At 47.8% G+C, this 11,760-nt stretch overlaps 1 protein-coding gene across 2 annotated transcripts in view; it reads right to left on the bottom strand.

Annotated features, from left to right (window-relative positions):
* Window positions 1–9,507: 9,507 nt before the first annotated feature.
* Window positions 9,508–11,760, bottom strand: part of LOC133139385 (kazrin-like) — a 321,899-nt gene continuing 319,646 nt past the window's right edge. For both annotated transcript variants that reach the window (XM_061258889.1, XM_061258888.1), the window contains one exon: window positions 9,508–9,678. In XM_061258889.1, coding sequence (XP_061114873.1) covers window positions 9,508–9,678 — 171 coding nt within the window. The remainder of the gene's footprint in view (window positions 9,679–11,760) is intronic.

Raw genomic sequence — 11,760 nt, forward strand, 5'->3', positions numbered from 1 at the left:
GACACTAACAGCCTGTTTTGGCAGTATCCTCCGCGGGTTTGCATTGCGGTGGAACCAGACGGAGGACGTCTTCGGGCTGACTGGCACCTTGGAGACTGGAGACGACCAATCAGGGTTTTGTGTGTCTGGACAACGCAGCGGCAGCCGACCGTTACAGTGGAAAGATGCGGAAAGCCCGTTGAACAGCTAGAGCTGGATTTCGGATAGTTTTTTTTTGAGGTAGTTTTCGTTTTGCTGCAGTGCCTCAGCCAAGCTACCAGCACTAGCTGTTTGACCAGCTCATACCCAGCTAGACCAGCTTTATGACCAGCTTGGTCATGCTGGTTGACCTGCTCATACCCAGCTAGACCAGCTTTATGACCAGCTTGGCCATGCTGGTTGATCAGATTCATACCCAGCTAGGCCAGCTTAAATTGAGCTGGTCAAGATGGCATACCTGGCTTTTACAGCAGGGAGGTGTGATGAGATTAGAACAGAAGTGTGTGGGTGGCGGTGGGTTGTCCAAAGGACGGGTTAAAGAGATTTTGTGACGAGAGGCATGTTTGAAAATCAGAATTGAGGCTGCCGTCATTTTCCGTGACAGACCTCGCCAGACAGGGCTGTCTTCTCTGTATTGAAATATTATATCAAGCACGAGATGACAGAACACTTGCGCAAGCATCGAGCAGTCTGGGGGCGTGAATATTTCACACAAGCATTCGCCTCCCATGAGTGACTTCTCATTGATGTTGTCATGGTTACAATTGTCAATGCACTGAAAGCCCCACTTTCCCTTTTTTATTACCATAACCATTCTAATATTTACCATATACACACATCTGTCTCTGTCACTCAAGTGCATACTGACACATTAGACCGTAGATCTCGGTGGTCCAGCCAGAACAGCACCTGGGTCTCACACAGGTATCACATCCTAAAATTCTGAAGGTACCCAGTGACTGCCGGTTTATATTATATTACATTAATGCCATTTTGACAGATGCTCTTATCGTACAGTTGGTTAGACTAAGCAGGAGACAATCCTCCCCTGGAGCAATGCAGGTTTAAGGGCCTTGTTTAAGGGCCCAACAGCTGTGCAGATCTTATTGTGGCTGCACCGGGGATCGAACCACCGACCTTGCGGGTCCCAGTCATGTACCTTAACCACTACACTACAGGCCACCCAGTTTACGGTGTTTGAGTTTAAGTCAGTGATTGGCTAAAGAGGTACACACCTGGTTTCCAAGCCCTCGATTGGCTGCTGACTGGAAGGAAACAGTAAAAAACTGGCAGAAGCTCTCCACGTCCACAGTTCTTACCCCCTGTTACAACCTCTGTCGTCAGCTTTTTTTTATAGCGCTAATTTTGTTATTTTGCATTGTTATTTTTCCCCTCATTATTTTTCAAGGTGACCCTGGGAGGAATTCTCAGTCTCCATTGGGGCTACGCTATCTGGTCCCAGGTCGCAGTCTGCAGATTAAATGTTACAAAGTCCATTCAAAGCCGCCCAGTAACTGGTGAACGTTCAAAGAACGGACAGTTTTAGTTTGTTTTGGTTAGGCAGATGGGGAACTGGAGCTACTCTATTTTTCAATATTTTCACGACCCATTCCACACTCCATTTCTCTGTCCTTTATCCTGTTGTGGTCTCACCTAGGCTGGCTCATAACAGCCCTGCTTCTAAAGGACAGTTTTAACTGCAGAAAGCGGATCACTGCAAAAAAACTCAAAATAAGTCTTAAGTATCATGGGCTTAAAATCATATTTCTATTACTTTCTTGCTAAATTATACAGTCTAGTCACAAGACTAGAAGTCAGCCATTTTTTTTGCAGTGTCGGGATCAGGGAGGTTGATGCGCGGTGTTTGAGTGAGGTGTGGTCCCTGTCACACCTGACTAAGGCCTGATGAAGCCTTCAAATTTTTGCTTTTGTAGGCAGAGCACTGCTACCGAGTGATTGGAGGGCTACTCCACCAATAGCAGTGCATGTGCTCAAGCAGGGCGAACCAGGACTGTTCTTTTTGGGGTCTGCAGTAATTAACTGCGCTTTGAGAACGCTTCAGGGTGACTTTGACCAGTCATAAAAAGCACAGCTCAATCACTTAATGAGAAAGAGCATCTGCTAGCATCTCTCAAATCAATGTACAGCAGAGATACTCAAATCTGGCACTCAAGGGAAGCAGTACGTTTCTTTTCTACCATTTTGTTGCCATTTAGCAGATGCTTTTATCAAGGGCGATTTACACAGCGCACATTACTTGCACATACAGTCCATGTGCGCAGCTGGAAATGCAGAGTAGATTGTTCAGATTGAGTGCCTCGTTCAAGGGCACAGAAGCTGTATCTGAGGTGGGAATCACACCTGAAACCTTGGAACCATATTCCCGAAACCACTTTGCTAGACTGCCACCACCCAAAGAACTGTAAGATTGTTAACTGACTGACTAAAGGCCCAACCACACCAAGAGCTATAACTAAAACCATAACTATAAACATAACGATGTGAGCATCCACACTGATGAACGATAACGTCCTGTAAAGAGCCTCTTGGCCATGTCATCTGCCATTTTGCACGTGACGCCCTGTAAATTCGATTGGATTTTGTTTGGCTGTCAGTGTACATCTGTTTGGCTGTCACTCTGAAAGTGATCCCAGCGATATCGATCGTCACTGCCGCTGACGTTATAGTTGTGGTGTGGACTCCGCCATCCAGTCGAGTTGAGTCGGTTTTTTTAAAACAACATATTTAAAGTTATAGTTATAAGTCATCATTCTTGGTGTGGCCGGGCCTTAACGCCACGGACTGGCCAGATTCCACTCACCTGCTCTCCCGGATATCAGTCCCTGATAAGAGGGGGGGGGGGGTGCTGTCAGCACTAGGGCCCCCCAGGGCCAGATTGGAGTGCCCCTAGCCCCCCAGTGTGTAAGGCTGACATTTGTAGCTGACCTTTTCCACTTTTTAATGAGAGCCTGAATGGGTGCAGCAGGCTCGGTGCAGAATATCAGGTGTTTCAGTCACATCCGAAATCTCAGCTCCTTAAAGGCGAACTCATTACCCAAGCGCATTTCATTAACCTTTCTGTCCCCTCCTCAAAGCAAACGCTAATTCAATTCTGCTTGTACTTCTCCAATTAACAGCACTGTAAGTAGTAACTGCGTGTCAAACACTTACGATAAGGGACTGAAACAGGCCAGGAATTTTGAACAACTTTGAAAAGAAACTGTTTTTGGGTTTTTTTTTTTTTGGGGGGGGGGGGGGGGGGGAGCATCAGTTCAACAGAGCAGTGATCTTTGACTTTTGAAGGTTCTGCCCAGAAAATGAAATGTAAGCACCAATAAGGATTTCAGGAAGTGATGAAAATGCTGATTTGCTGAACTATCATGTATGCATAATGCATAGACTGTAGCACAAGGATTCCTGCTGATTTCTTAAAACATGACAAATGAATAAGGTCTCGGATGCCCCGGCACTGCAGAAGACAATTAGCCTCGGCTAACTCTGGAACAATACATCAAACAGTACCATATATGCAAGCATTACACACAGTCCCTGATAAGTAAATATGCTGTAAATAAAATGCATGTAAATATTCAATATCCCAGGTACTGTACTGTGCTGTGTTTCCCCTTCCCTGTAAAAATTGACATTTTAAAATTCAACAATTTCAACCCAATCCTAAAAATTCACACGAGGTGATCGGCATAGTTTGTGCCGCGTGACGCCGTTCAGGAGACGTTATTTAAAGCTGTGGCAATGTAGCAGGAGTGAGAATTCCGCTCTGTCCACCACTGGGCGTGTCTTTGAAAGAAAAGTCACAGATTGGTCAACTTGAAGAAGGGCTGGATTTAAGATGGCTGCTGTCGATTTGTTTATTTTCAAAATGGGTCTGGCCACACAGTGTATAACCCAGTCGTGGAGGAGCAGAGTGAATTTTTACTGAAATGTCTGTAATCTGGTTTTGGTTTGGGCAGTATAATGAGGCAGTAAATTTGAGATTCACACAAAGAGTGAAGACTTCTCTGGGTTAAAACACTGTGTACAGAGCCTGAGAGGGGCATTAGAAGGGATCGGGTCATGACATAATGTTATCGACACTGTGCTCACATGGACAGCTGCTAGTCACAAATGGACACCGCTAGTTTGGGGGGAGGGAGAGTTTGGCGGGGGAAGGGGGGGGGGGGGGGGGTACCACAGGCAGACCTGGGTCAAATACACAATTGTTTTAGATTCAAATCTTTTTTTTTGTTTTTTTGTTCTTGATTGATCTTGTCTGGTTCAATTGAGCCAACCATGAGGACCAGAAGGCAAAAAGTTTGTACTTTTTGAGAGCACTTCATTGGTTCCAGCACACCAGACAAGCTCAGTGTAAAAAGAGTATTTGAATCCAAAACAATAAAAGTATTCGAGCCAGGTCTGACCACCCTGCACAGGAAGGAGGGGAGGGGTTAGGAGGAAGCCATACCACAACAACAAACAACAACACAGGGAAAAGAAGGAGGCCACATGGAAATCGTGAGTGATTTTATTTTAAAATAAGTTTTTATTTAGATCTTTGTCATGTGTGTTTCCATGCCAGTGAAACCGCTTTCTCTACTCTCCGTCTCCAAGCAACCGGAGACAAAGTACAATCCTACACATCACCAATTATTCACCTATTGAAGCTTCTTTTTTTTTCTTTAAATAAAACTCTTTTAATAGTATATTTTAAATTTTTTTAGCAATATTTCCTAATTTACAAAGCTTAAAATAATCGTCATGAAATGAGAAGGAATTTGTCACCAAAATAAAATAATAAAAAAATAACATCTATCTGACGTGAAATAGTGAAATATGGAGGAAAGTATGAATGAATGCTTTCCTTTCCCTGCTCAACTGACCACTCCCCTTTGCAAAGCAGCGTGGGAAACTATGCATCGTTTTTCACGTACATTCCCATAATTCCCCAGACTGTCAGTGTGTTAGACCAATGGCGAAACAGCAGGATTTTAGTACAAATGAGGATGAAAAGAGTTCTTGTAAGCCAAGGCAGACTCAAAATCTCACAAAGGGGTCCTACATAGGAACATAAGCAGGGACACAGGCCTAATAGAACTTGTGTTTTTATTTCGGACACTATTAACCTTTGGCACTTCATTAATTGCTCTGGAGGCAGGTTGGACTTGAATTCTGGTTTTTGATTTTGGACTGAAGTCACGATGTGGGGCGCAGTGAAGCCAAATCTGCTTTTAACCAGTGGGGCACCCGCACATTATTACTGCATTATTGATGCACGCATTATCAACATGCACATTATTAACGCATTCTTACACGTGACTGTGCATCTACTATTATTATCATCATCATCATCATGATTATTATTATTATTATCCCAATTTGGAATGCCTAATTATACCCACGCCGCAGAGTTCATCTCAATCTTCTTGTTCTCGGGCAAGTTTGCAATGACATGATTTGGAGTAAAACACTCCAAAATGAGACCGGAATCTCTCGCCCCTTCCCTCCCTCCCTCCCTCCCTGGTCGCTAGGCTAACGCTACCCGTGTATCACCCAGCATCTGGTCTATACAACAGCAGACCAGGGGGCTCAACCACAGCCTGAAACAGTGCTTTAACAGGATGAGGCGTTACGTGCGATTATATGGTGACGGCAGAGCACAGAGACACCGGCCGGACTCAGACTCGGTCGCCTGGTTCTGAGGAGGGGGAAGCAGCCAAGGCGCAATCCTAACTGACGACATACACTCCCTCGCCCCCACGCACACGCACACGGGTGCGGAGGACAGGCCCTGTTGCCTGGGAGACATGGGGGGGGGGGGCTCAGCTGGCAGCGATTCGCCGAGGAGGTCTCTGGAGTGGCGGAAAAGCAGCAGCTCGTCGCCCACGTCTAAACAGCCTCTGTTGCTCCCTCCGATGCCCCGTTCGGCCAGAGACGATCACACATTGACGCTCGTTAGCACTAGCGTTAGCATCAGAGGGTTAGCATGAGCACTTGCGTTAGCACGAGGGGGTCAGCATTAGCACTAGCGTTAGCATCAGGGGGTCAGTGCTAGCATTAGCACTAGCGGTAGCATGAGGGGGTTAGCATTAGCACTAGCGTTAGCACGAGGGGGTATGTGGGGTCTGTACCTTAGCGGTTAAGGCACATGACTGGTCGGTGGTTCGATTTATGATAAGATCCGCACAGCTGTTGGGCTCTTGAGCAAGGCCCTTAACCCCCACATTGCTCCTGGGGGGGGGACTGTCTCCTGCATAGTCTACTGAAAATGTAAGTCGCTTCGGATAAAAAGCTATAAAATGTATAATATACCACAGAGGGGGGTGCTGCGTGGGGCGCATTAAACCCCCTGTAATGTTCCTCCAGAAGATAATTCCTGGTAGCGTCTCGTTACGCGGCAGACGCCGGAGAGAAATGCGAACAAGCAGCCCCCCCGCCGCTGTTGTGATGAGAGGCTTCTGCCGACTCGCTCCTCTTTCTGCGCAGGGTCGAGCGTAATGGCGGGAGAGCTCAGGACGTTTCACAAAATATGAAAAGAGAAGGAAAAAAGCGCATTATGAGAACCTCCATTAAGGATTGCCGTTTTTTTTTTGTTCCAGCGAATATTTGTTCCATTAAATCCCAGGTTTTCAGCAGGGGGTCTGCGGGCCCATGGGGAGAAGGAACTATAGGGGGTCCCTGGCACCTGGCATCAAAATAATGACTAAACTGTATTCAGATTTGGGAAAGCATTTCAAAATATAAAACCTTCTTTTCAGTGCAAGCCTTTTTATAACTCCCCGGATGTCTTTGAGTGACGGGTCCCTGTGTTAGAAAAGGTTGAAAACTCCCACTTTAGACATTTACTTCACATTTGAAGCATTTGGCAGACTCAACTTTCCAGACTGACTTACACTTACATTCTTTCTACACACAATCTGTTCACAGGGCTGGATGTGTACTGAAGTACAGTGATCCATAATAAGTGCCTTGCTCAAGGGTACAACAGCCTGGGCTGTACTTAGTTATTTAGCTGACGTTTTTATCCAAAGCGACATGGATAAAAGTTGATTTGACTAAGTAGGAGGCAATCCCCCTTGGAGCAATGCTGGGTTGAGGGCCCAACAGCTGTGAGGATCTTATTGTGGCTACACTGGGGCTTGAACCACCAGTTATGGGACCTTAGCCACTAGGCTACAGGCTGCGCCACAATGCGTAAACTGCACTGTCATCCACCAGAACCTCACACAGCTGTGAACTGGAGTCTTGGTGTGTGGATGAGGAGCACTGGAGACCAGAGGAACAGGTCCAGGGTGGGTGGGGGGGGGGGACCCCACGGCATGATGGAGCCCAAAGGAATGGCATCTCTTTGAGGTCTCAATCAACAGAGAGCTTTGAGCTCTTCCGGCCCAATCTGAAAGGAGATGGGTCTGCCATCAGCAGGACTGACAGCACTAATGGCCAATCACACCCCTCCTGGCACCCTGCCACCCAGTGTTCTCAAGGAGCTCACCGGGCCTGCGAAGGCTCCCAGAAATGTCTAAACTTTCAGAACATGGAGGCCGCTCCCTGCTCGTATCCTGCAGGGTGTTCAGAGACTTTTATTCCGCAGCGAATCAAAGGAGGCTGGTAATTTAGGAGGAAGCCCCAAGTCCTTTTTTTTTTCTCTAGTTCCCCTTTTTTATATTCTTGTCATAATCCTCACAATTAAAATGGGATTAGAACTAAACAGGAGGGATTTCGCTCGACTTTGAGTGTGGGGAGAGAGAGAGAGAAAAAAAAAAAACACTCGCAATTTTGTGAATCCTTTCATGTCTCCGGAACTCGTTTGTGTCGAAACGCATCGCATGTCTTAACCGAGAGTGCAAATATTCCTCTTGACCGGCACTTCCTGCGATGATCTCTACTCAGGAAGCAGCAGAGACCCCCCCTCTGCCCCCCCCCCACCACCGCCCCGCCATCAGCATCATCTCCATCACGGCAGCACACTGGGGACCCCCTCCCCCCACTGCGCTCTCGCTTGTTTACTTTGAGAGGAAATCGATCTCGCTCTTTATCAATCGGCCCCCGAAGGGAAGAGGCTGGACAGCTACATGACAGCTTCATGACACAGAGCTCTGCGTTTATAAACCTGAACGTCGGCCGCTTTCACGTGCGTTAGCCCGCGGCGGAGCCGTTGGTCAGTTCCCCTCTCTCTGGTGAACATGGCCACCGTTTACATGGACTTAAGTATTATTATTTTTTATTATTATTATTTTTCTCCCAATTTGGTAGCCAATTATACCCTATCGAATCCATTAGGTGCTAACTGGGGATACACCGCCTTATGACCCTGTCCCTCGGTGGCCCAGTAGGCTCTTGTGACCCTGAGAGTGACATGCCTTCTCCAAGCCGGGGCGCTGTATGCAGCGATCCCGCTAACCCTGCCAAGCCCCTCCCCTGGAGCAGCGAGCCAATTATGCCGCTCCACGAGGAGCCGGCCAAACTCGGCTTTTGGCAGGACCGGGAATCGAACGCCGGTCCTCGGTGTGCAACTGCAACACACTGCAACCGCTAGTCCGCTGCATCTTAGCCGGATGATACGGCTTCGCATTATTAATTCATTTTTTATTCAGGTTTTTCTTTATATAAAAAAGCCAACAGTCATGTCTTGCTCATCGCAGAGCCGGAGGCGATTTACACGAGTCTTGCGGTCCGTTTCTCACCGCTACAGACAGAGACATTACGGGAAATCTGCGCGCAAATTTCTGCAGTTTATTATGGCTGTTGGCTCCGGAGGTCGGACCGGAGCACGTAGTAACGGGCAGGTTTGAGTTGATAAAGGGCTGTGGAGTCTGCTCTTCGCCTACAGGAACCCTTTTCTACCGGCCTGATGGAGGGAACAGACCAAGCAGGAAAACGGATAGGGGAGGACAGGAGAGGGGGAGGGGGGTTATAAACGAAACAAAAAAAACAAAAAAAAAAATGCAGGATATTTAAAAAAAAGGTTAAAAAAAAAAAGCATTCAGGACAAAAGACGCTCACAAGCACAATGTACACGATGGCCGTTATTTACAAATACACAGCAGTCCTTCAAGTTTCCAGTTATCGAAAAGAAAGTCATATAAAGACCGATAAAAGATTAAAACACAGCCTCGTCGCTCTGAAGATGACAGACAAACATTTCCACACATAATAATCCCAGGTATACATGTGTATATATGTACATATACGTAGATACACAAACATGTATGGTATACGTATATATACACATATATATTTTATTTACATACATATATTTTGTATTCACTTTTGTATTATGTACATAACAGGTACAGCTGGGGGAGGTTCTCATTTCAGTTTTTTTCTGTTTCCTCCTCTCAGCTGGTGTATCAAGCTGGGGGGGGTGGGGGGGGGCGGGGGCAGACACACATGCACTCTCATTCGCTCGTTCCCTCGTTCTCTCGCTCTCTCGCTCGCTCACGCATGTCGTACTATCACTCTGGGTTCTCGAGGAGTTCAGAATGGGGGGCTAGGATGGGGGGGGGGGGGGTAGGGGGGGGGGGGGGGGGCGGATCACCAGTCAGCGTCCTCCTCTATATAATAATCGGGAGTAGAAGTACCATCGAACAGGCCCGGATCCAAAGACTTGCGCTGCTTGCCTCGAGCGAAGACTCGCGATAGAGAACCCAGGCCCATCTTCTCTTTCTTCTTCTTACGCTTCTGGTCTTCCAAATCCTCCAGCGACTGCAGAGAGAGAGAGAGAGAGAGAGAGAGACAGAGAGAGAGGGAAGGAGAGAGATAAAGAGGGAAGGACAGAGATAGAGATAAAGGTAGAGAGAGGGGGAGGGAGATAGAGAGGGAGGGAGAGAGGGAAAGAGATAAAGGGGGAGAGGTAGAGAGAGAGGGGGGGGAGAGAGGGAGAGGGAGAGAGAGGGATGGAGAGATCCATTACTGACAGAGCCCAGATCTGTTTGGGTCAAGCAGCTATCTACAGCTAAGAGCAGATACAGCTAGCAGCCCCTTCATCAGAGATCAAAGTGAGAAACTAAAGAGCACTGTGAGCACAGCGAGGTGCCTGTACACAACAGGACCCCGCAGAAAAAGAAACCACACGTCCCCCCTGTCTGCGGCTGAACCGGGGGACGGGGAGGGGCCCTCAGCGGGATCCCAGGTCTCTCTCCTTCACGGGGCCCGGGGTGATACCCAGCACGCGCTGCTCTGCCGGGCGGGGGGCCCAAAACTTTCTCTGAAGTTTGCTTCCCAGACCAGCGAGGCCGTGAAGTCGTGGCCGCTGGGAGCCCAGCCCGAACGGCGATGGCGTCTACGCCACGCGGCGAGGCCCTAATCTCAGTGCAGTCACAGCAAATCAGCGCCGTGCGGACCAGTCCGCCAGGCTCCGGCAGCCTGGCAAACGCATCGACACTAATTCGGTCGATGAATTTCCACACCCCGACACGATTACCCCCCCCCCCCCTCTCTGATTCACGGAGCCTTTCTCCGCTCTGTCTCGCACGCGCGCTCTCACTCCGTGTCGATTTCCAGCGCTGGGGAAAATCTCCACATATTTGGGATGTAATTTCATACTTTAATGCGATAAGTGCTTTCTGATCTAAATGGGCCGTCGCACTGCGCTGGCCTCCCCTCCTTAGCGCTAAACGTTTTTTTTTTTTTTCACCGTGCACCTCCAAGGTTTGTACACAGATAAAAATTTAAATAATAATCATTCGAGCGGACCGTGACCTTTGGGTCATCGTGGTTCACATCGGAAAGTTTTCCCGATACACTGGGCAGCCGTCACTACGCCAGGCAGACCCACAGAGACGGACCCCCCTCGAAGAGGAGAAATCTGTGTCCCTGCGTGTCTTCTTCACACATCAGAGCTGTTCTCCGTGTCATTCTGATTCAGCCGGGCTCTGCCCCCCCGGGCCGGACCCCGCGGTATTATTTTTTACTTCAGGCACTGTGAGGTGAGTGGTGTTGATTGAAACCCTGTCGGGACCAGCTCCCTGTCAACACCACCCCCAGGAAGGTTATATCTGTGTGAGCGGAGGGGTCTAGGGGGGGCTACAGCCTACACAGCGGCTATGACGCAGAATCGACAGCAGCGCCACACGACCGGCCTCACCTCACCAGCAGTACGGTGGGTTAGCAGTGTCGGTTCCTGTGGGCTGCTCGGTGGCTCACCCTGTTAAAGCTCTGCTCTAGCGCATGGACGGGCCCCAAAATCCAAGCCTACTGTGGCCAACAGCAGTGTAGTGTGATGCAGAACTGGCTCTAGCATCACCCCGGGATGGGAGCTTGGTCGGTTGAGATGACAGCATCTCATTGTTCACCTGAAAAGTGCCTAAAAAGGTACCAGTGATTGTACCCTAGAGGTGCATAAAATGGTACCCCTATCCGGCAGTATATAATTATTGATATATATATTATTTATTTAATATAAGTAGGGCGCTGTAGCCTGGGAATATACTTGATATCCTCTATAAAGGGGACAGCTCTATATCTGCAGGGTCTGTAACCATATGCAGACAAAGGTGATCTCACTCCAATGGGGCTTTCTATCACATCAATGAAGAGCCATTTTTAATATTTCACATCTTCAAAGTCATTTCAGAAATCTAACCTATTGTATAGCAGACAATATCAAAGAGTCCATTTTGGATAAAAATACAAAAACGAAACACTTAAATTCTACAAAGCTCAGCACATAAAGTGAGCTATTACACACATATCATCCTACATACTCAATACAAGAAACGTGCCTTGAAAACATGAAAGCATTGTTGTTCAAATTTGACATGAACACAATGCTGAGAACAATTACGA

The sequence above is a fragment of the Conger conger genome, chromosome 10 (assembly GCF_963514075.1).
Source record: "Conger conger chromosome 10, fConCon1.1, whole genome shotgun sequence".
Classification (NCBI taxonomy): Eukaryota; Metazoa; Chordata; class Actinopteri; order Anguilliformes; family Congridae; genus Conger; species Conger conger.